The sequence below is a fragment of the Talpa europaea genome (assembly GCF_964194135.1).
Source record: "Talpa europaea genome assembly, chromosome: 9".
Taxonomy (NCBI): Eukaryota; Metazoa; Chordata; class Mammalia; order Eulipotyphla; family Talpidae; genus Talpa; species Talpa europaea.
This window is the reverse complement of record NC_140076.1, coordinates 118,031,230-118,054,930: the sequence shown is the minus strand read 5'-3', so window position 1 is coordinate 118,054,930 and position 23,701 is coordinate 118,031,230. Positions and strand designations below refer to the sequence as shown.

General features: G+C 63.2%; 3 protein-coding genes and 1 pseudogene across 4 annotated transcripts; 1 reads left to right on the top strand and 3 right to left on the bottom strand.

The window, feature by feature from the left end:
* Positions 1-2,006: 2,006 nt before the first annotated feature.
* On the top strand, positions 2,007-9,615 carry NLRP3 (NLR family pyrin domain containing 3; the record flags this gene model as incomplete). The annotated part of the gene is made up of 9 exons (XM_084242552.1): positions 2,007-2,283; positions 3,473-3,580; positions 3,870-5,607; positions 6,385-6,555; positions 6,768-6,938; positions 7,655-7,825; positions 9,019-9,189; positions 9,267-9,437; positions 9,513-9,615. The coding sequence occupies 9 exons, from the start codon at positions 2,007-2,009 to the stop codon at positions 9,613-9,615; spliced, it is 3,081 nt and encodes a 1,026-aa protein (XP_084098678.1).
* Positions 9,616-12,471: 2,856 nt separating this feature from the next.
* LOC311176918 (olfactory receptor 2H1-like) lies at positions 12,472-13,398 on the bottom strand (the record flags this gene model as incomplete). The annotated part of the gene is made up of 1 exon (XM_084242551.1): positions 12,472-13,398. Exon 1 carries the CDS (start codon positions 13,342-13,344, stop codon positions 12,472-12,474), a length of 873 nt encoding a protein of 290 aa, XP_084098677.1. The 5' UTR covers positions 13,345-13,398.
* A 3,534-nt stretch (positions 13,399-16,932) lies between these two features.
* On the bottom strand, positions 16,933-17,852 carry LOC311176917 (olfactory receptor 2H2-like; annotated as a pseudogene). The gene has a single exon. The product of its transcript is annotated as an olfactory receptor 2H2-like (transcript).
* Positions 17,853-19,392: 1,540 nt separating this feature from the next.
* Positions 19,393-20,322, bottom strand: LOC311176915 (olfactory receptor 2H1-like; the record flags this gene model as incomplete). Its single annotated transcript, XM_084242549.1, has 1 exon — positions 19,393-20,322. The coding sequence occupies exon 1, from the start codon at positions 20,263-20,265 to the stop codon at positions 19,393-19,395; it is 873 nt and encodes a 290-aa protein (XP_084098675.1). The 5' UTR covers positions 20,266-20,322.
* Positions 20,323-23,701: the final 3,379 nt, after the last annotated feature.

Sequence of the window (23,701 nt, the reverse complement as noted above, 5' to 3'; positions counted from 1 at the left end):
CCCCGCTGGTGGGCACCGGCCCCCTCGCAGCTGGGGCCCCCCTCGGCCTCACCATTCCCAGGGCCCCGTGTCCTCCCGGGCTGGCCTGCCCTGTGTCTCGGCCCCCTGGGGAGAGGGCCAGTGGGCCGTGCGGACGGCCCCTCAGGCCAGGAGCGTCGTGTCCCGTGTCCTGCAAGGGCATCATGTGCCGCCTGCCGTGGGGGCTGGCTTTGGGGTGCCGGGCGCCTGTGCTGGCTCCCGCGGGGACACACTTGCTCTGTGAGGGTTCCTGGGTGCTGCGGGGGACAGCAGGGGAGGGACCTTCCCGATCCCTGAGGGATCTGCCCCCTCCCGGACACTCCGGCTACTCCAGGTCGGCGCGCAGGCTGTGGCCGCGGTGCTCAAGGACAGCCGGGCCTTTCCCCTCCTGTGGGCGCCCCCGGATTTGCCGCTGCCCCACTGCTGACAGACTGGGGGTCCGCAGCCACTCGCCCAGCCCCACCCCGCGCCCCGCGCCGGCACTTGGCACTCAGGCCCTGTGTTGGTGTCAGGGGTGCCATGGCCACAGAGGGGGGGCAGCTGCGTCCCCTCCAGGCAGGGGGCTGTGAGCCCCCCGCCCCCACTTGGCTCTCGAGAACACGGAGCCGGTGGTCCGGCTGGGGTCGGTGCTGGGGACCCTGGGTGGGGGCCGGGGGTGGGGCTGGGCCTGGGGGTCATCCCCTAAGTTCCCTGGGATGAGTTGCTGCAGCCGGACAGGGAGGGCCGGAGCCTGAGTGCTGAGGCCAAGATGTCAGTCACTGCGCAGGGAAGGGCCTGCCCCAGCCCGCGGCCATCCTCGGGGCACTTGGGGAGCCGAGGCAGGCTGTGGGGCCGCTGTCCAGCCCTGCAGGCCCGGATGCCGCATGCTCAGAGGGCAGGGCCTGCAGGGTCCAGACCAGCTCCCTGGATGAGCCAGACTCCGCGGTGACAGCCCAGGGGACTCGGGGACGAGGTGCTGGTGGCCACGGTGCTTGCAGCCTGGGGGCTGCCAACACCCTGAGGGGCTCTGCCTGGCCCAGAGGTCAGGCCTGGCAGGGGTGGCCCCTGCCGGGGCAGCCTGGTCCGGGAAGCCGGGCACTGAGTGACCGGCAGCCCGGCCTTGGTGGTGACTCAAGCTCGCTCGGCACCGAGACCACATCCTTCCTGCCTGCTGGGGCGGCGCTGCCACGGCCCCGCCGAGTTTCCTCTGGGCGCTCCTGAGCTGAGGTGTGTGGGTCCAGCCCTGTGGAGGGGCTTGGGGGCTGGGGTCCCAGGGGCAGGCAGCTTGGGTCAGAACCAGCTGGGGCTCTCCTGTAGCCAGCAGGCCTGCGATCCCCAGGACTCTGGGGCGTTGTGTTTATTGTGCTCGTGTGTGTGTGTGTGTGCGGGGACACGCGTGTGTGCAGCAGAGACACTTGCCTGTGCTCCAACGGGTCTGCCAAGCACCCTGGGGAGTGACTGGGTCCAGCTGAGGGGAGGGAAACCTGCTCGAGGCAGGGGCGAGCGGGGCTGGTGCGGGGGTTGGCCAGGGCTGCAGAAGGGGGGCTGGGGGTGGTGAGGCCGGCGTGGGGGTGGGGGGCCGTAGGGCGCTGAGGGCCCAGAGGGAGGTGGTGCTTTCCCCAACCCAGGGACGAGGCCCGGGGTGCAGCCCCCAGTGGTTGGCTCTGCCTTGGAGGGGAGGGAAGCTGCCCCTCCTGGGCCCCACCTCCCCAAACCCCTGGGCCCACCCTCCTGGGTCAGAATAGAAACCAGGAACCACAGCCTTGCGGTTGGCAGGAACTCAACACCATCCTCCACACTGCCATCTGCAGAGGAGGACACTGAGTCTTGGGAGGGTGGGGAGGCCGCGGGCAGCCCTTTCTGGCTCCGGGGAGAGGCGGCGCTGGACCTGTCTGTCCCCCAGGGACCCTACCTCATACCCGGGGAGCTTGGGGTTTCATGCCTGTGGTCGCTGACGGGGCGGGGATCTCTGTGAAGTCTGTTTCTCCCCTGTGGGAGCGCTGCTGGCCATGGCGAGCGTGCGCTGCAGGCTGGCCGGCCTCCTGGAGGAGCTGGACCATGCCGACTTCAAGAAGTTCAAGATGCACCTGGAGGACGAGCCTGCAGAACGGGGCCACCGTGGCCTCCCCCGGGGCCGGGCCCAGACCGCTGACGCTGCCGACCTGGCCACCCTGATGGTCGACTTCCACGGGGAGCGCAGGGCCTGGAGCACGGCCCTGCGGGTCTTTGCTGCCATCAACAGGAGGGACCTGCAGGACAGGGCCGCGAGGGACGAGCCTGTGTGGGGTGAGTGGGCTCCCGCGTGGGGCTGGCCGGCCAGACTCCAGGGCGGTCTTGTGTCCATGGAACGGAAGCTCCCGGCTGCCATGGGGCTGGCAGGTTGGCGCCTGGACCAGCGGGGCCTGTGCTGGGGCTCGGGGCGTCCTCTGCTCTGGGGCGTCCTGAGCATCGCCCACGGGCCACATGCTGTCCCTCCTTTGGCAGAGCCCCCAAGGCGTTGGCCCTGCCCGGGTGTGTGAGCCTGAGTGCCATGCTACTGGACCGTCCTCTCGGCCAGCCCCTAAGACATGTGTGCACGTGCACACACGCATGCACACACACACGTGCACACACACATGCACGCGCACACATGAACACACCCGGCGTCTCCACCCACGCTGCCTGCTGGGCTCCGAGGAGTCGGGCCGGCTCCTTGGTCATGGACGGGCGCAGCCAGGCCCTGCCCTCTGCTCCTTGGGGGACAGCCCAGAGTCCTGGGGCCACCCACGCCCCAGCTGCGGCCCCATGCCCAGGGTGCGGGCGCCCCCACACATCACCTTCCCGCTTTGGGGCTTTTTCTTTTGGCGCCAGAGGCGGTTTCCGAGCATGTGGGGGTCTGCTTGCTGGTCTCTGGGGAAGGCCCTGCAGCCTCCGAGCGGGCTCCTGCGGTGGGGATGCGGCGTGTCCCGTGCTCACTGTGCCATGGCTTGCGGGCACTGCCCTCCGTGTGGGCCTGTGTCCCCAGCTTCCTCTGGCGTCTTCCTCTTCCACGCTGGGAGAAGATGGAGGGATGCAGCGCCCTCTTTCCAGGTGCCTTCAGGCCACTGGGGCCAGGGGACTCCTTCCTGGGGCTCCCTGCAGCGACCCTGTGCCCAGGCGCCTGGCAGCTGCTCCCTGGCCAGGACAGGGCAGGGCAGGGCAGGGCCGGGTCAGGGAAGGGCAGGGCCGGGCCAGGGCAGGCCAGGGCAGGGCAGGGCATAGGGGCCTTGCTGAGGCCCGAGCGCGAGCAGCCTCGGGTGCGGCGTCTGCCATTGGGCTGTTGGGAGAGACTCCCCAGAGGGTCCAGTGGGGCAGGTGGGGGAGGCCGGCCTTGGCCGAGGGCGCGGAAGTCGCTGGGTTGCGCCGCACCACCTGGCAGCCCTGGCGCGGCTCCCTGCCAACTCCAGGTGGGGGGTGGTGTCGGGAGCCCCGGCTCACTGTGCCATTTCCTCTCCAGGGGCGGCCCAGGACCTGGCCCCCATGACGTGCCAGGAGGACTGCCTGGAGGACGAGTGGGTGGGCGTGCTAGGCTTCCTCTCCAGGATTTCCACTTGCAGAAAGAAAGGTGCGTGGCTGGGTTGGGGCGCTGGGGGCGGCTCACCACCATGTACCTCTGCCCCTCAGGGGGAGTGGCCTTGGGAACCGGGACTGAGGGCCCCCTGTCTAGGCGGGGCCCCGAAGCCCCGGGAAAAGGGGAGGAGGCCGTGAGGCAGACGTCAGGATGGGGCTGCCGGCCAGCCTGGGCCACGCAGGGGCACTGGCTCCTCCGCTTGCCAGGTGAGGGGTCTGGGCCCCAGGGATGCTGGGCACCCATCCTGGGCTGTGTCGCTCAGCAGGCCCTCCCTGCCCCGCAGATTTCCGCCAGACCTACGCCCGGCACGTGCGCAGCCGGTTCCGCTGCTTCAAGGACCGCAATGCGCGCCTCGGGGAGACCGTGGACCTGGGCCAGCGCTACACCCGGCTGTGTCTGGCCCAGGGCCACCGCAGCCAGCGGGAGCGCGAGCATGAGCTGCTGGCCATGGGCCGGGCCTGGGCCCAGGTGCCTGACGGGCCCATGAGTGCCACCCAGCTGGAGCTGCTATTCGAGCCGGACGCGTGGTGCCCCGAGCCGGTGCTGACTGTGGTGTTCCAGGGTGCGGCCGGCATCGGGAAGACCATGCTGGCCAGGAAGGTCATGCTGGACTGGGCAGCTGGCAGGCTTTACCAGGGCCGGTTCGACTACCTGTTCTATATCCACTGCCGGGAGGTGAGCCTGGGGGCCCAGCGCAGTCTGGGGGACCTGGTCCGCGGCTGCTGCCCCGGCCTCTGCCCCCCACTGGACCAGATCCTGAGCAGGCCTGCCCGTGTCCTCTTCCTGCTGGACGGCTTCGACGAGCTGCAGGGTGCCTTCGATGAGCGCAGCGAGGCGCTCTGCACCGACTGGCGGTGCGCGGTCCGCGGGGATGTTCTCCTGAGCAGCCTTATCCGCAAGCGGCTGCTGCCCGAGGCCCGCCTTCTGGTCACCACCCGGCCTGTGGCCCTGGAGAAGCTGCAGCACCTGCTGGACCGGCCCCGGCACGTGGAGATCCTGGGCTTCTCCGAGGCTGGGCGGGAAGAGTACTTCTTCAAGTTCTTCCCGGATGCGCAGCGGGCGCAGGCGGCCCTGAGGCTGACGCGGGACAACGAGGTGCTGTTCGCCATGTGCTTCATCCCGCTGGTCTGCTGGATCGTGTGCACCGGGCTGCAGCAGCAGATGGACAGTGGCACGGGCCTGGCGCAGGCGTCCAAGACCACCACCGCCGTGTACACCTTCTTCCTGTCCAGCCTGCTGCAGCCGCAAGTGGCCGGCCGCGAGCCCCGGGTGGCCGCCACCCTGCGGGGCCTCTGCTCGCTGGCCGCGGATGGCATCTGGAACCAGAAGATCCTGTTCGAGGACGGCGACCTCCGGGAGCACGGCCTGCAGCGGGCTGATGTGTCCGGCTTCCTGCGGATGAACCTGTTCCAGAGGGAGGTGGACTGCGAGAAGCTCTACAGCTTCGTGCACATGACGTTCCAGGAGTTCTTCGCCGCCATGTACTACCTGCTGGAGGACGAGGGGGGTGCCCCGGGCTCCCGCTGCGCTCGGCTGCCAGCCCGTGACGTGACCACTCTCCTCGAGAGCTACGGCAAGTTCGAGAAGGGGTACCTGATCTTTGTGGTCCGCTTCCTCTTCGGCCTGGTGAACCAGGAGCGGGCTTCCTACCTGGAGAAGAAGCTCAGCTGCAGGATCTCCCAGCAGGTCAGGCAGGAGCTGCTGGCCTGGCTGCAGGCCAAGGCGCCGGCCAAGCGGCTGCAGGTGCCACCCAGCCAGCTGGAGCTGCTGTACTGCCTGTACGAGGTGCAGGAGGGGGCCTTTGTGCAGCGGGCCATGGGCCACTTCCCCCGGCTTGAGCTCCACCTGTCTACCCGCATGGACCACGTGGTGTCCTCCTTCTGCATCCAGCACAGCTGCAGCCTGACTTCGCTGTCCCTGCGGGTGCTGCACGCCCAGCCCCAGGAGAAGGCAGCCGCAGCTGGGACCCCGGGCCCGGAGCCCTGCGTCCCTCGGGGCCCGTGGGCAGCCTCTCCCCACCAGTAAGGAGTGGGCCTGGGGCTGGGGCAGGAAGGGGCCTCCCTGCCGTCTCCACTGCCCCGCTGCCCACTGCCCTTCCCCGTGGCCCTGCCGGCACCGCCGCCCCTCCTGGTCGGGCCCCTGGGCCTTGGCGTGCGGGAGGAGGGGAGGGGACGGGCCGAGGACAGGTGCTGGACCACAGCCACGACGGCTGGACGACCGGGCCTCGGCGCTCAGCCTGTGCGGGGACCAGAGATGGCCCCACTGGCCCAGGACCCGCGGGGCTTCCCGGGTGATGGCTCGGTGGGCCCTGCGGGAGTGCGAGGGACGGCGACAGGCTTGGCAGAGGGTTGGGCTGGGGGTCTGAGGGGCGTGTGGGGGACACTGGGCCAGGGAAGGGGGTGTGTGTGTGGCCGCCTGCAGGTGATGCATGTGGGGAGCGGCCGTGACCCCCCACAGGTGGCCCTGGCCAGCAGGAGGCCGGGGGAGGCGCCCTCCCTCCCGCACACCAGAGGCGTTTTCTGGCCACATTGGGCCGAGGACCATGTGGGTGAGCGGCGCTTCCAGGCCTGGTGCTGGGACCGGGAGGGACAGGCGGCTGCTCTGGGGCTCGCGGGGGCCCCACACCTGGCTGGCTGCCTTCTGAGGGGTGGGGCCTCGGGCACGCATGGGCAGGGGAGATGGTAGGGGCTGGGGGGGCGTCACAGCTCCTGCCCCCACCCCTCCAACCCCAGGCAGCCAGTCCCGGCCCCTCTGTGCCCAGGGCTGCTCCGAGCTCGTCCTGCTTTCTCCCTACCCAGCACGCTGGATGGCCACCTCACGCCCAGTGTGTGCCGGGGCCTCTTCTCCGTGCTGAGCGCCAACCCGAGCCTTGCTGAGCTGGACCTGAGTGACAACACGCTGGGAGACCCTGGGGTGCAGGTGCTGTGTGAGGCGCTGCAGGACCCCGCCTGCGCCCTGCAGAGGCTGTGGTGAGTGCGGGGGGAGGGGTTGCACGCCGGCCTTGGGGGAGGGGGCACCAGCCAGACTGCCAAGGGGGCAGGACCCGGGGGCATGGACAGTGCCCCCACTGGAGGGAGCTGTCCGGCAGGCCCTGCGCGCCCGAGCCTGGTCCTGGGCCCCCCAAAGGTGGCCTCGTCGCCCCACCCTTGGTGCCCTCTGACCTGCTCTGTGCTTGCCCCAGGCTGGGGCGCTGCGGCCTCTCCCACCTCTGCGGCCCCAGCCTCGCGGCCGTGCTTGGCGGCCCCTGCCCGCTGGTGGAGCTGGACCTGAGCCACAATGTGCTGGGGGATGCAGGGGTGCGGCGGCTGTGTGAGGGGCTGCGGCAGCCGTCCTGCGGCCTGAGGAAGCTCTGGTGAGTCTGCGGGGGGCTGGGCTGTCCACCTCGGTCTTGTCCATGGTGGAGCGGGCTGTGGGGCAGTCTGTGCCCGGGAGTGGGGAGCTGGGCGAGCAGAGGGGGCACACCCTGTTGGCGATGGCCAGGCCGGGGAGAAGTGCAGATCTGGCAGGGCAGGATAGGGCGGCCCCCACACCCCAGCAGCACCGCCCTCGCCACATCACTGGGGGGATTAAAGTGGGTGGTGTTTGCAAGGAGCCCAGTGCCCACAGCGCCCTGAGCACACGCTGGGCGTGTTATTGGAGAGCTGGACCCAGCAGGGGTGCGTGGGAGGGGGCGCCAGGTGGAGGGGGCGCTGGGGCGGGCGGGTGGAGGGGCTGAGGCCCTGAAGCTGCGGGAGGGGACGCAGGGTGAAGGGGGCGCTGGGGCAGGGGTGCTGGGGCGTGGGAGGGGGCGCCACCAGCAGCGTGGATGGGGCAGAGTGAGTTTGGGGAGCGGGGTCTGGGTCTGGGCGTGGCGCGGGGCTGTAGGGCCGCCTTGCGCCGGAACCGACTTCAGCTTAGAATTGGTAGGGAAGGGTCACCTGTGTTTAACCGTGGCCAGCACGTCCAGGGAAGCCGGGAGGGCGCGGCCAGAGGAACTGGGTGTGGCCAGCGCATGCGGGGAGCCCCTGCAGGGCAGGACTCTAGCTCGGGCCTCTCTGGCGGTGGCGCGACCTCCTCCCCCTGTGCCAGGCTGGTCAGCTGCGGGCTCTCCGCGGCGAGCTGTGAGGACCTGGCGGCTGTGCTGAGCACCAGCGAGCACCTGACCGGGCTCTACCTGGGGGACAACGCTCTGGGCGACGCAGGTGTTGGAGTTTTATGTGAGAAAGCGAAAGGCCCACAATGTCGGCTGCAGAAGCTGGGGTGAGTCTTCCTGGGCGCTGGCCTGCATCTGGGGGGTCACTTCAACATTGGCTCCCGAGGAGCCGAGGGCAGGGCATGCAGCGGGTGTGGGGGTCTCCAGGAAGAGTTCGCCGCACCGGCGTCTGGGGCGCAGCCTGGGCTGGCCAGTGTGGGGTCGGGTCCGGATGGGCGCTTCCTTGGGGTCCTCCCGGGCCTGGGCGCCCACACCCTGGCTCAGCCTCTGGGCCCCTGCTGGGGCGTCCGTGCAGGGCTGCTGGGGAGCCTGCCAACCGCTCCACCAGCCCCTCCTCGCAGTCACCGTCTCTCCTTCCTAAACAGCCTATTCGTGGTGGTTGCAGCTATAGATTATTTAACCGCGTAGTAAATGCCTTTGAGCAGCTGCTGCTGTTTTGCTGTGATGAGTCCGCAGAAGCGTCTCGTCCACACACCTGCGGGTGCCCCTGGGCTGCTCTTGGAGGGCAGCTGAGATGGGGGGCGGGCTTCGAAGCATTGCCTGTCCTGTGAGGCGGGTTGTGGGCCCAGGACGGAGCCACGCAGGTGTCAGCTGGGCTGTGGGGCCGGAGTGCTGACTGGCCGCCGACCCCGTGCCTCGGGTTCCCGCCCCGCGTCTGCCCAGTGCCCCTGCTGCCCCCAAGTGACTGCGCTGACCTGCGATTTTCCGCACGCAGAGCTTGTGATAGGGTTTGTGCGCGACCCTGGCTAAGGTCGCCCCACAGCCAAGCACCCCGCAAACACTCCATAAACCCTACCCCCGTGACACAAGAGGGGCCGCTAGTAAATTAAAAAGAGCAACAGCGTGGGGTGCTGCCAGCCTGGACTGTGGGGTTGGGGAGCTGGGGGGGTTGGGGAGGGCGTTGGCCCAGGGTGTGCGTTCCTCTTTCTCGTGGGTACTGAGATCCCTTAAAGCTTGGAGTGGGGCGCCCGCTAGGGGACGCCAGGCAGGAGGATGTACAGTCTGGCCCTGGCAGGACGGTGCCCCAGTCCCCTGCAGGAGGGACAGTCCTGTGGGCCAACTGGACGTGCTGCGCTGCCCCAGAGCCACCGCCCAGCCTCGCTCCCTGGCGTGATGCCTCAGGGGCAGACGAGGGCGCAGGCCCTGCTCTCCCCGGGAGGGGACACCCGTGCGGGGCGGCTGTGGGGCGGGAACCCCGGGGGCCTCCAGGCCGCAGCTCCACTCCTTTGCTTGCTCGCAGGCTGGTGAACGCCGGGGCCTCGGAGGCCTGTGCGCCCGCCCTGGCCGCGCTGCTGGGCGCCAGCCCGCACCTCACGCACCTGCACCTGCGGGGCAACGCGCTGGGGGATGCGGGGCTGCAGCGGCTCTGCGAGGGGCTCCTGCGGCCGGACTGCGGGCTCCAGACGCTGGAGTGAGCACGGGCGCCCGGGCGGGTGGGGAGCAGGCGGGGGCCGGGCCCGGCCCTGGAGCTCAGCCTGTGCCCCGCAGGCTGGACGGCTGCGGCCTGACCGCGCGCTGCTGCTGGGACCTGTCCGCGCTGCTGACCGGCGCGCCGGGCCTGCGCCGCCTCGGGCTGGGCGCCAACGACCTGGGCGGCGCGGGCGTGGCGCTGCTGTGCGAGGCGCTGCTGCGGCCGGGCTGCCGCCTGCGGAGGCTGGAGTGAGTGGGGGGCGGGGGGCGGGGGGCGGGGGGGGCGCGACCCTGTCCTGGGCTGACCCGTCCACTCGCCCACAGGCTGTGCGACATGTCCCTTGACCGGGAGGCGAGGAGCCGCTTGGAGACCCTTCAGGAGGAGAAGCCCCAGCTGACCGTGGTCTTCGACCCCTCGCTGTACTGAGGACGGGGTCAGCGCCCCAACTCTGGCCCTGTGACCCTGCCCGGGTGGGGGTGGGGTCCAGCGCCCCCGGGGGCGTAGGGGGTGCAGGGGTTTGTGGGCTGAGACCGGAGCTGTGGTGCAGCCGCAGGAGCCAGGCGGGGCTCAGGGCCATGACCCCCACCCCCAAGGAGGAGACCTGCCCCCGGGCGCTGGGTGGCTGGGAAGCACCTCTGGGTTTGCTTCCACCCCTTCCCTTTGCTCCCCCAGCTTCTCTTCACTGACTAACCACACGGAGGAAACAATAGATTTTTGGGAATTCTGTGGCAGCAACATATGTATATTTAATATTTTTGGTAAAAGTTACATTTTCCAATAAAACATCCACATTTGCTGTGGCTGGCGGAGCCTTGGGCCACTCGTGGCTGCTGGGGACTATGTATCCCGGCGCGTGAGGCTGCTGGGGCCACGGGGGATCAGGGGGAACCGGCTGGGGGTGCGCCTGGGGCGCTGGCCCAGGTGAGACTCACAGTATCGGGGCTGGTGACACAGCCGCGGGGCGCCTTGGGTGGCTGGCCTGGGTGCTCTTTGTGGCCGTGAGAGGGTCTCCGCCCCTCCTGGCCGGGGAAGGACGCAGCGGCTGAGCTGTCCCGCGCTGGCCGCCCGCTGGTCCCAGACACCAGATTGGGGAGGCCCCTGGGCTACTTCTCAGGGCGAACTCACGAGGCCCCCCCATTGTCGGGGAGGGCAGGGACGCAGGGACGCACGGGGAGCCGGGCACGGAAAGGGGCATGGGAAGGGGCGTGGCCCTGGTGGAGCAGCGTCTCGCGCCTGCAGCCGGTCCCAGCAGTGGAGGGTAGGAGAGATGGAAAGGGGGCGCCGCAGGGCCAGGAAGCTGGGCCCCCCAGCCAGGAGCTGGAGGTTGGGGTGGATGTGGCCACCGTAGTGTCAGACCAGCTTCAGGAACTAAAGGCCCTGGGGAGACCAGACCCAGCGGGCGCCGGCGAGGTGGGAGGCAGGCAGGGAGGCCAGTGCACAGTCTCTGGGCCTCTTCAGAGTCTACAGTTATTCAAAATCAACAACAATGAGCCCCCACAAAAGAGAGAGCCCCAAAGAAGGCTGTACCGGGTGATTTCTGCCCTGGCGCTGGCCAGTGGCCTCCTGCCTGCCCGGGCCTGTGGCGGCACCGGGGCTTCTCCTCACTGGCCCCCTCAGCAGGGGCAGTTCCCCCCAGGCCGCCTGGGGCCACGCAGCTGCCCCTCCCCCCTCCCCCAGCAAGTCAGGCGCTGGATGGCAAAGGGCAAAAGAAAAAGTCAGGAACAAGGACTCTTTTCATGAAGGGCCCTGGAGATGGGTGGGCGCAGGAGAGCCCTGTGTTCTTACCCCCACTGGCTCGGGGTGGCTTTCTGCAGGGACTCCCTGGGCGCTGGCCCCCCAGGGCTCCTGACAGCCCTGAGTGTTCCTTCAATTTCTCTTCCAGTCCTTGGCTTTGTGTTCGGGCACAAAAGTGCCCCCTAGCGGCCGCACAGCCTCACACCATCGTGGGTGTCCTGGCCTCGCAGAGCGAGGGCCAGGGGCCTTGTGAGCCCTGGTTTTAAGCCTGATTCTCAGGAGTCCCTGCGGCGGCGCAACGTGTTTCTCGACACTTCCTTTCCAGTTCATCCTTTCGCCGGCACCAATACGACCGCTGTTTGAATGGAGAGCTCTAGGATTCCAGTGGGGGTTCCCAATCCAGCAGCGATTCAGCCAGTGAACATTTTATAGCTGCGTCAGGAGTCCAGACAGGCCTGCTCACAGCACAGGACGCACCAGGCATGGCAGGACAAGGCAGGTTCCAGCAGGTGGGGGTGCTCTCTGGTGCTGAGACGGGGCCTCGGGGCTGCCCGGTGGGGCATGGGCCTCTGGGCAGAGCTAGCCGAGCGTTGGCTTGGAGGCTTCTCTATGCAGGGGGGTATCTGTGTCCGCGTCTGGTGAGGTGACCCTGCCAGACTGCCCCAGCCTTGCTGGGGCACGGCGAGGGGCCCTGCTCCATGCTGGCTCTGGCAGCTGGTGCAACCTGCCGGGGTCTCGAGGCACAAGGTCCATTTAGCCCGCCAGCTGGCACGAGAGAATGACTTTAGTCCAAAGATCCTGTTAGATTTGGGAGTGCAGAGTCCCAGGGGTGCTTTCTGAGCTGGAGCATGGAGAAGCCCTCATGTAGCTCAGGGGCTCACCCTACAGGTCCCAACAGCCACAGGGAGCAGCCAAGCAGGACACAAGTGGGGCCTCGCAGCCACAGTTTGGGTGGTGCCCAGTCCAACCAGGAGCGGGGGCAGAATCTGAGCTCCCTGTGGGCCGGGGGAGCATGAGTCACCTCCTGCACTGCCAGAGGCCCCAGGGGGCTTCAGGCCTGAGGACAGACAGGTAGGGGACACGGCAGCCGGTGCTCCCTCTTCATTCCACCTGCTACCTTGTTCGTCTGGCCTGCATGGGCAGTGGGTCAGGGTGAAGTTGAATCAAGATGCTACAGGGTGGGTGCGGGCCAGGGACCTCAGCACAGCTGGCTGTGTCTGCACCCAGGGGCCCCCCGGGCATCATGGCATCAGCCTGTCTTCCCAGTCCTAGCGCCAGGCCCTGCTGCCTGCCCTGCCCTCCCGCAAGCTTGTTCAGTTCTGGTACAAGGCTCTGGAAAGGGTTGCCGTGGGGTCTACCCCAACCCATGACAGCAGCGTCTCATGACCGCGGAGTTGAGATTGACGATGCCCCAAATTGGTTTGCTCTGTAGGGCGACTGCTTGAAGCAAGGGAGTCCGGTCCAGCTAATCGAAGGAGGCCCCACCATGAGCATGTCACTTCCTAGGCTGGGAGACGGGCAGCTGCGGACCTCCTGATGCCAGGTCCCTCAGTCCCCTGCAGCCTTCCTGCCTTTCCCCAAGAGTCTCCTGACAGCCCCCTTCACGTCCTTGTTCCTCAAGGTGTAGATGAGGGGGTTGAGCGTGGGGGTCACCACCGTGTAGAAAAGAGTGAAGATCTTCCCAGATTTCTGTGCGAAATGGCTCCGGGGTCGGATGTAGACAGCAGTGACACTGCAGTAGAACAGGAAGACGACGACCAGGTGGGAGGAGCAGGTGCGGAAGGCCTTGCTCCTGCCCTCCTGGGACTGGATGGCCAGCACCGCCTGGGCGATGCGTCCGTAGGAGACCAGGATGAGCAGGAGAGGCCCCATGAGGAAGAGGGCGCCGATCACAGATATCTGGAGCTCATTGACGTGCGTGTCCCCGCAGGCCAGGCGGATCAGGGCAGGGACCTCACAGACAAAGTCATCCACCCGGTGGTGAGGGCAGAAGGGCAGCTTCATGGTGGAGGGTGAATGAACCAAAGAACCAAAAATTGCACTCACCCACACAAGGAAGGCCAGCTTGTGACAGAGCCTGGGGTGCATGATGACAGCGTAGTGCAGGGGCTGGCACACGGCCACGTAGCGGTCGAAGGACATGACCAGCAGCAGCACGCACTCAGCAGTTCCCAGCCCCAGGAAGATGTAGAGCTGGACGGCACAGCCCAGGTAGCTGATGGTCTTGTCCGGGCCCCACAGGTTGACCAGCATCTGGGGGATGCAGCTGGTGGTGAAGCAGAGGTCCAGCACGGAGAGCTGGCTGAGGAAGAAGTACATGGGGGTGTGGAGCTGGGGGTCCAGGTGGGACAGCAGGATGATGGTGATGTTGCCCCCAAGGGTGACCATGTAAAAGATGGACACCAGCACGAAGAGGGTCATTTCCAGTCGGGGTTTATCTGAGAACCCCAACAGGATGAAGCCATCTGGGACGGTGTCGTTGGCAGGTCCGACGGGCACCCGTCTGGAAGAGAGGACAGCACTCGTTTAGACACCACCTGGGGAGCAGAGAGTTTTGTTTTGGGCAATGAGCATCTCAGATGCGTAATTAGACAATGGGTATCCCACAGGATCTTGAGGGAATGTGTATCCCACATGATCATTTAGGCAGTGGGTGTCGCACAGGAGTATTTAGATTGTGGGTATCGCACGCGCTCCCTAACCTTTCCTGGCCCTCACTTGCCTCAGGAACCCCTGGGACTTTCCCACGGGAGCAGGTCTTCAGTGGATGTTTCTAGGGAAAGCCAGGGGCAAGCATGTGGAGCAACGCTGCAAGCTGGCCCTGCTGTCCCTCTGAAGTAGCTTCACCCGCTTTTTGTGCCCTATCTGGGATCCAGCAGCCCCTCTCCTGCCGCTTCGGTGACTGTGGGTTACAGTTGTGTCATCACACGTGGTCTATAGAGAAACCAGTGGATGAATGAATGGTAAGAACAACTTTGGGAGCATAAGCCCAAAGTGGTGGTCCAAGAAGCCCGGGGTGGGCAGGTGAATCGGGAGAGGGACAAGTGTGGCCGAGGACACAGGCGGCGAGTCTCCCAATGCAGACGCCACTGCTGGACACGCGCCCACCGCCACGTGGCCCGACCGGCACCTCCGCGGGGCTGTGAGACGTGTGACTCTGTCCGGGGCACCGGTCACCCTGGCCGAGGCCCCAGTCTTGGGGCTGGCTGTGAGGCTGGCGTAGAAAGATGGAGATACCCCACTGCTCTCTGTGCGCTCACCTATTGACTGACTGTGGCATGTTCTCGGGGCACTTGGCACCTAAGGTGACCCAAACCTGAGAGGCAGCCTTGGGCTCCAGACTGTGGTCCTTGCATGGCTCCAGCCTCATGTGGGTGCCAGCCTCGTCTAACCTGAGCTTGTCAGACCCGGACACGTGGGACCCTGAGCTGAGGGCCATGACGTCTGCTCCTGCTCCCTGAATCAGGGGTGCAGGCACCCCGAGATTCTCAGTCCCAGGTAGCTTTCCCGGCGCGCTCACACCCACCACTGGCCGGACTCTTACTGGCCGCCTGCATGGACAGCTCAGGCAGGACACCCCAGGGCTGCAGTTCCCTCACCAGGTAGATACAGAGCCCAGGTCCCACCTGCAGAGTCAGCAGAAATAATGGAGCATCATGGTGGAGCCTGTGGCTGAGCCTGGACCCTGCAGGTGTCTGGCGTCCACACCCGCTCCCTGCCCATGCTGCTGTGGGGGAGGGCACTTGGCCTGCTTCCCTGGGCTGGAGGGCTCTGGTGGGGCCCCCTGCTTGGTGCTTGGGAGGATCCTGGGGTGCTCTCCTGGGCCAGGCACCTCCCTGGCTGCTGCCCGCACCTCATTCCTCTGGCTTTCCAGGATGGCATGTCTGTATGTCCGGGTGGCTCCACACATCTGCTCCCATGATGACACCGGGGGGCCTTCCTCTGCTGGGCCAGCTCTAGCCAGGTGGGGGTGGGGTGGAGTCTTGCTTCCTTTTGTGTCTCACTGGTGCTCAGACTCTTGAGTGGCTCCTGCATTCACTTGAAATACATGCATGTCCATGTCCCCGTCTCAATCTTCTGTCCTGGACCGAGAGCAGCTCCAGACTGATGTCCTGCCAACACTCCATTGCACTCATTGTCAGAGTCTTCGCCCTGTGTCTGCCTAGGTGCCCCCCAGAGGCACCCTCAGTGAGACCACGCTGCCCTGGGTGCACTCCCGAGCTCTCACTATTGTCACCACCACTGTGTTGGGGTTTCCACCACTCGCTTCATGCCCTCAGCCCCAGAGACACACCCCAAGAGCCAAGGGCTCAGCCCCCAAATGCATGGACACTCTGCCAGCTCAGACCTGCAGCCCGAGGAAGGGGGACTCACCTCCAGGACACCATGGTTGTAGAGGGCTGAGGGCCACTCTGCTTTTATTGACATTGTCCATGCAGCCTTGGGAAGATTCACAGAAGCTCTGCCCTGGAAATTTCCTCTCTATTCCAGGAAGACTGAGCGGCTGAGACTGATAAGGCCCCAGGGACCTCTCAGGGAAATTAAATTTGGTCTGAATACCTTCTGTGGCAAGTTAAGGTCACCTCGGGACTCATCTGAACTGCTCTGATCTATTAGATGGGCCCGTGGATTTCTGGGATGGCTCCCTCCCATCAGTCCGATCTGCTTACTTGGACTTTTCTGGTCATAAACCAATTAAGTTAGTGGAAGCCTGGAGCCAGGGGCCAACCTCCTCCTCCCCCTGGCGAGGGCATTGGTGCCTTTGGCGTGGCAGGTCGGATCCTCCATCTCCTCTTCCAGCCACTTCACACAATTCTGTAGGTGCTAGGTCTCCTCCTGCCCATTCATGACCTTGATTTTCTCTCTCTGCATACACTCCTAGAGCTGTGAGAAGCACCCATCTCACAGCTCCTGCACCTTATGGGTGTTACCTCTGTCCAAGGTGTCTTCTACTCCTCACAGGGCCTGTTCTAACTGCATGGGATCCATCTACATCTGGCCATTCATGGGGAGGTGCCCACTGGGACAGGAGACTGGCCACCAGGTACCGGCTGTTCATGGCTGGGCACCCCTCAACCTCTCCCCAGGTCTCAGAGGGCTCCATATCCATCTGTGTTGCACCATCCTGCCGACTACGCCACTTGCTGTGCACCCATCCCAGGTTTGCTAGGTTCATGGTCATTTCTCACAGACTGAAAGAAAATGTGGAGCCTTCACAGGATTTTTAGGCCTTTAATAAGGAAACGGGACCATACACATAGGCAGTCAATGAGACTCTGACTCTGAGAGGCAGAACAGCCACTGAGCCCCCTTTACACTGATAAGTGCCAATTGCCACACGAAACATACATTGTTGCAAGGCCCACCTGTTGCCTGCTATATGTCCAAAGGGTGCAAGGTGAAAAATAGCCTGATTTTAACGCACTTTCCTCACAGGTGGTGAGCAGCTGGCACGCCTGCTGATTGGCGAGCAGGAGCAGTGTGGGGACGAATGGTGGTCCTTGGTGTCTCCCGGTCTGACAGCCATGCTCTGCTGACCAGCTTAGGAGAGGGCCTTGATGGGGCAATCCTGACACCCAGCTCATTAAGCCTAATATCCTCCATCACCTTGTCTCTCAACTGCTAGCTTAAAAGTGGCACTGCCAATCCTGTCACAATGAGTCTCACAGGTCATCTCCCAGAGGCCACCAGGGCATCTCAGCACCTGCCTGTCCTCCTGGTTCTGGTCCCAGTGCTGAGCCGATGCTGCCTGCCCCGCCCTCCCTCATGAGCTGGTTCATTCCTGGTACAAGGCTCTGGAAATGGCTGCCGTGGGGTCCACTCCAATGCATGAGAGCAGCATCTCATGATGGCATAGTCAAGACTGACGGTACCCACTTTGGTTTGCTCTGTCAGGCGACTACATGAGACAAGGGATTCTGGTCTGGTTGATCGCAGAGACCCCACCACGAGCATGTCACTTCCTTCAGTGGGAGACACGAGGCCACTGACCTCCTGATGCCAAGTCCTTCAGTCCCGTGCGGCCTTCCTGCCTTTCCCCAAGAGTCTTCTGACAGCCCCCTTCACGTCCTTGTTCTTCAAGGTGTAGATGAGGGGGTTGAGCGTGGGGGTCACCACCGTGTAGAAAAGGGTGAAGATCTTCCCAGATTTCTGAGAAAATTTACTCTTTGGTTTGATGTAGAAAACGTTTGCACTGCAGTAGAACAGGAAGACGACCAGGTGGAGGAGCAGGTGCGGAAGGCCTTGCTCCTGCCCTCCTGGGACTGGATGGCCAGCACCGCCTGGGCGATGCGTCCGTAGGAGACCAGGATGAGCAGGAGAGGCCCCAGGAGGAAGGTGCCGCCGATCACAGATATCTGGAGCTCGTTGACGTGCGTGTCCCCGCAGGCCAGGTGGATCAGGGCAGGGACCTCACAGACAAAGTCGTCCACCCGGTGGTGAGGGCAGAAGGGCAGCTTCATGGTGGAGGGGGACTGGACCAAGGTGCCAAAAATCCCACTGACCCAGACAAGGAAGGCCAGCTTGTGACAGAGTCTGGGGTGCATGATGACAGCGTAGTGCAGGGGCCGGCACACGGCCACGTAGCGGTCGAAGGCCATGACCAGCAGCAGCACGCACTCGGCAGCCCCCAGCCCCAGGAAGATGTAGAGTGGACGGCACAGCCCAGGTAGCTGATGGTCTTGTCCGGGCCCCACAGGTTGACCAGCATCTGGGGATGCAGCTGGTGGTGAAGCAGAGGTCCAGCACGGAGAGCTGGCTGAGGAAGAAGTACATGGGGGTGTGGAGCTGGGGGTCCAGGTGGGACAGCAGGATGATGGTGATGTTGCCCCCGAGGGTGACCATGTAAAAGATGGACACCAGCACGAAGAGGGTCATTTCCAGTCGGGGTTTATCTGAGACCCCAACAGGATGAAGCCATCTGGGACGGTGTCGTTGGCAGGTCCGACGGGCACCCGTCTGGAAGAGAGGACAGCACTCGGTTAGACACCACCTGGGGAGCAGAGAGTTTTGTTTTGGGCAATGAGCATCTCAGATGCGTAATTAGACAATGGGTATCCCACAGGATCTTGAGGGAATGTGTATCCCACATGATCATTTAGGCAGTGGGTGTCGCACAGGAATAATTATTTATTTATTTATTTATCTATCTATCTATCTATTTATTTATTTATTTATTTATTTATTTATTTATTTATACAAGCACTGGGTAGAGTCAGAAGTGTGGGAGGGCGAGAGAATTCACCAGAGCAGGGAACAGAACAGGCAGAGTGATGAAATACACTGCTGAGGGGAGCAGTGGGCGGCAGGAGAGGTCTGTGCGCCATGTGGGACCCTCGCCCAGGGGCTGGGGATCTAATCGGTGCTGCAGAGGCTGTGGGCAGCTTCACAGCCCAGCGCTCAACCGCTGCGCTACCAGGGGAGGCCCTGTAGGAATATTTAGACAGTGGGTATCCCACATGTTCCCTATCCTTTCCTGGCCCTCACTTGCCTCAGGAAAGCGTGGGACTTTCCCACGTGAGCAGGTCTTCTCTAGAGGGAAGACGCTTCTGAAATCTGGGGCGATTCAACCATAACCTTCAATGAACCGCATGGCACATTCAGTGTGATGCTGGAAGGCGTGAGCCCTACTAGCTATTTTAGGAGCCCAGTTCTCTCCTGGTCACAGTCAGCTCTGCGGTTCCTTGTGTCGGTCCCACGAGACTGTGACTCTAGAGGCTGTGGACGTCCTTTTCCCGGGAAACATCGGTGAAAATCACTGCAGGGGGCAGAAGACTGTTAAAGGGCCATGAAGTTCTGACTATGCTGCGGCGACTGACAGGGAGATCTGCTGGACTTTGAGGCCGACGGCATTTGGGGTGACCGCCAGCTCCGACAAGGCTAACGCCACCCCAGGACACGCCCCCCTGTCCTCTGACTCGCAGAGTATCTGCACTGATGTCCACTCAGGCGCCGGAAGCTTGACCCGTCCCCTCGCCTGAGGTGTGTCCTGTGGGGCCAGCGGGCGTGAGCTGTGGCGGGGTCTCTGTCCCCAGGGGAGAGGCCGACTTCGCGGGTGTCTCAGGAGGTCTGTAGGACTTCCCATGGTACCTGTGCTGCTCGTCCACCAAGAGGCCTTTAGACCTTTATTTTCAGGATGTCTGTGATAGGCTTTAAAGGTTTAAAACACAGAGATTGTAGTGAAGCGGTGTTGACCCTGCATTTACCCAGAGCGGCAGCGATTTCAAAAGCAAATCAAAACACGTTTGCAAGCTCAGCTTAGGTGTGAAAACCAAGAAGGCCGGGGGGACACACAGTACAAGGACCCGACAGGCGGGTGCTGTGGGAGCTCCGGGGGCTGAGCCAGAGCCGGGGCCAGTCACTGACACCTGACGAGATAAGGGCGCCGATGCCCTAGTGGATGGAGACAGCCGGGCTGGGTTTCAGGCAGCGCAGTCGCGCAGCTGGGCCTGTGGTGACTTTGAAGCCGCCTCAGTCCTGCCCGGCCTGCCTGCCTTTCGCCAAGAGTCTCCTGACAGCCCCCTTCACGTCCTTGTTCCTCAAGGTGTAGATGAGGGGGTTGAGCGTGGGGGTCACCACCGTGTAGAAAAGGGTGAGGAACTTCCCTGCTTTCTGGGAGAAATGGCTCCGCGGTCGGATGTAGACGGCGGTGACACTGCAGTAGAAGAGGACGACGACGGCCAGGTGGGAGGAGCAGGTGCGGAAGGCCTTGCTCCTGCCCTCCTGGGACTGGATGGCCAGCACCGCCTGGGCTATGTGTCCGTAGGAGACCAGGATGAGCAGGAGAGGCCCCATGAGGAAGAGGGCGCCGATCACGGATATCTGGAGCTCGTTGACGTGCGTGTCCCCGCAGGCCAGGCGGATCAGGGCAGGGACCTCACAGACAAAGTCGTCCACCCGGTGGTGAGGGCAGAAGGGCAGCTTCATGGTGGAGGGGGACTGGACCAAGGTGCCAAAAATCCCACTGACCCAGACAAGGAAGACTAGTTTGTGACAGAGCCTGGGGTGCATGATGACAGCGTAGTGCAGGGGCCGGCACACGGCCACGTAGCGGTCGAAGGCCATGACCAGCAGCAGCACGCACTCGGCAGCCCCCAGCCCCAGGAAGATGTAGAGCTGGACGGCACAGCCCAGGTAGCTGATGGTCTTGTCCGGGCCCCACAGGTTGACCAGCATCTGAGGGATGCAGCTGGTGGTGAAGCAGAGGTCCAGCACGGAGAGCTGGCTGAGGAAGAAGTACATGGGGGTGTGGAGCTGGGGGTCCAGGTGGGACAGCAGGATGATGGTGATGTTGCCCCCGAGGGTGGCCATGTAAAAGATGGACACCAGCACGAAGAGGGTCATTTCCAGTCGGGGTTTATCTGAGAACCCCAACAGGATGAAGCCATCTGGGAAGGTGTCATTGGCAGGTCCGACGGGCACCCGTCTGGAAGAGAGGACAGCACTCGGTTAGACACCACCTGGGGAGCAGAGAGTTTTGTTTTGGGCAATGAGCATCTCAGATGCGTAATTAGACAATGGGTATCCCACAGGATCTTGAGGGAATGTGTATCCCACATGATCATTTAGGCAGTGGGTGTCGCACAGGAGTATTTAGATGGTGGGTATCGCACGCGCTCCCTAACCTTTCCTGGCCCTCACTTGCCTCAGGAACCCCTGGGACTTTCCCACGGGAGCAGGTCTTCAGTGGATGTTTCTAGCAAAAGCCAGGGGCAAGCATGTGGAGCAACGCTGCAAGCTGGCCCTGCTGTCCCTCTGAAGTAGCTTCACCTGCTTTTAGTGCCCTATCTGGGATCCAGCAGACCCTCTCCTGCCGCTTCGGTGACTGTGGGTTACGGTTTGTGTCATCACACGTGGTCTATAGAGAAACCAGTGGACAAATGAATGGTAAGAACAACTTTGGGAGCATAAGCCCAAAATGGTGGTCCGAGAAGCCCGGGGTGGGCAGGTGAATCGGGAGAGGGACAAGTGTGGCCGAGGACACAGGCGGCGAGTCTCCCAATGCAGACGCCACTGCTGGACACGCGCCCACCGCCACGTGGCCCGACCGGCACCTCCGTGGGGCTGTGAGACGTGTGACTCTGTCCGGGGCACCGGTCACCCTGGCCAAGGCCCCAGTCCTGGGGCTGGCTGTGAGGCTGGCGTAGAAAGATGGAGATACCCCACTGCTCTCTGTGCGCACCTCTTGACTGTGGCATGCTCTCGGGGCACTTGGCACCTAAAATGACCCAAACCCGAGAGGCAGCCTTGGGCTTCAGACGGGGGTCCCTGCATGGCTCCAGCCTCATGTGTGTGCCAGCCTCGTCTGACCTGAGCTTGTCAGGCCTGGACATGCGGGACTCTGAGCTGAGGGCCACGACGTCTGCTCCCACTCCCTGAATCAGGGGTGCAGGCGCCCCGAGATCCTCATTCCCAGGTAGTCTTCCTGGCACCCTCATACCCGCCACTGGCCGGACTCTCACTGGCCTCCTGCACGGGCAGCTCGGGCAGGACACCCCAGGGCAGGACACTTCACTGGGCAGACGCGGAGCCCGAGTGCCGCCGCAGAGTCAGCAGAAGTGATGGAGCATCATAGTCAGGGCCTGTGGCTGAGCCTGGATCCTGCAGTTGCATGGAGTCTACACCCGCTCCTTGCCCATGCTGCTGTGGGGGAGGGCACTTGGCCTGCTTCCCTGAGCTGGAGGGCTCTGGTTGTTCTCCTTGCTTTGTTCTCGGGAGGATCCTGGGGTGCTCCCCAGGGTCAGGCAGGGCCAAGTCCTGGGCAAGGTGCCTCCCCCAGCCCCAGCCCGCGCCTCATTCCTCTCGGCTTTCCTGGACGTGCACATCAGTGTGTCCAGGGGGCTCTATGCTTCTGCTCGCACCGTGACACTGTGGGCCTCCCTCTGCTGGCCCACCTCTACCAGGGGTGGGGATGGGGTGGGGTCTTGTCTCCTTTTGTATCTAAGCGGCGCTCAGACCCTTGAGTGGCTTTGGCATCGCTTCCAATACATGCATGTCCCGGTCTTAATCTCTCTTCTGCCCTGGGCCAAGGACAGCTCCAGTCCTAGGGTGATGTCCTGCCGACCCTCTTTTGCGTTTCTGGTCATGGGCTTTGTTCTGTGTGCACCAGGGCAGCCCCCAGAGGCACCCTCAGTCTCCCGGGTCACTCCTGAGCTCTCATTATTGTCACCACTGCTGTGTCAGGGTTTCCACCACTCACATCGCACCCTCAGCCCCAGTGACACACCCCGAGAGCCAAGGGCTCAGCCCCCAAATGCATGGACACTCTTTTAGCCCAGACCTGCAGCCCGAGGAAGGGGGACTCACCTCCCGGACACCATGGTTGTAGAGGGCTGACAGCTGGTCTGCTTTTATTGGCATTGTCCGTGCAGCCTTAGGGAAGATTCACAGAAGCTCTGCCCTGGAAATTTCCTCTCTATTCCAGGAAGACTGAGTGGCTGAGACTGATGAGACCCCTGGGGCCCTTCTCAGGGAAATTAGCTTCAGGCACATTCTCCCTCCTTGGGACCTCCGTGGCTCTGATCTCTGAGGACAGGGCTGGCGCGTTATGATGGATTCTTTCCTGTAGTTCCAGTCTCTCAGTTAGACGTTTCTGTCCCAAACCAGCTTATTGTGTGCACATGGAATTAGTCACTAGCTTAGGAGCATCCTTCTGAGCTGAGTGCGTTCTGTCCTTGTGTGCCATCTCGGAGTCTCCTGTTCTGCTCCATGTGCTTCCTGACGAGACATTGGGGGAGCACCAGGCAGATGCTTGTAGCTTAAATAGCTGCAGAGTGTTGGAATTACCCTGTGTCCTCCTGTGCAAATGGGGAAGCGTAGCACAACCGATTAACTTGCCCGTGGATTTATATTCAGTGTCACTGCAGAGGTTAGCTGAGGAGGATGGGTGGGAGAAGGAAAGGCTGGTTATGGAATTCACCCTTGAAGATGCAGTGAACAAAGGCATGGCTGGCCTGCAGATTTGAACTCAATCTTCTCGCTGAGAAGAGTTGAGGAGATGAGGGTTGATTGAGTGAGGGCGAGACCTCATACTGGAAGAGCTTCTTCTGCATATGAATAAATGTCTTCACAAAGGACAGGAAATGTATATCTAGGAAATGTATTTCTTCCCAAATAGACATATTTAGGCAGATTTTTGCCTCTGTGCAGTCCCAACTTTGACATGTCTCAAGATGTCCCGCAATTTGGAATTTAATTATTGCAAGAAGATCTCTTAGGCCTGAGAACAGATCATTCTGTTAACGAGTGTGCCTGACTACTAGAAGCGGTCCCATAGCGGGCCCCAAGTAAAGGCTGTATCTTGCAGACACAACCATCATTTCAATGAAAGCAGCAGAAAATAAAGGTTCAAGGTTGTCATTGGGGAGTATTGAGGGAAACTTGTCTAGAAATTCTAGAAGTTGCTGTTGAAGCATCTTCATATGGGAGGGTAGGTATTGGTTTCTAGCTGCAGCTGGATGTCATCAGGTGTTCAGAAATAGCCACCGTGGGCCTTCCTGGTGGCACAAGGGGTTAAGCACTGCACTGTGAAGCTGTCCGCAGCCTCTGCAGATGAGTTCGATCCCCGGCCGGCCAGGGAGAGACCCACATGGCGAGGCAGAACAACCTCTCCTGTTGCACCCGCCGCTCCCCTCAGCATGTATCTCAGTAGATCTGCCTGTTCTGTTCCCCACTCTATGTCTGGTGGATCCTCTCACCCCCCGCATCTCTGGCCTGTACCCAGCTCTTGTGTGCAGAAATAAATAAATCTTTTTTTTTTTTTAAAATAGCCACCGTAAGG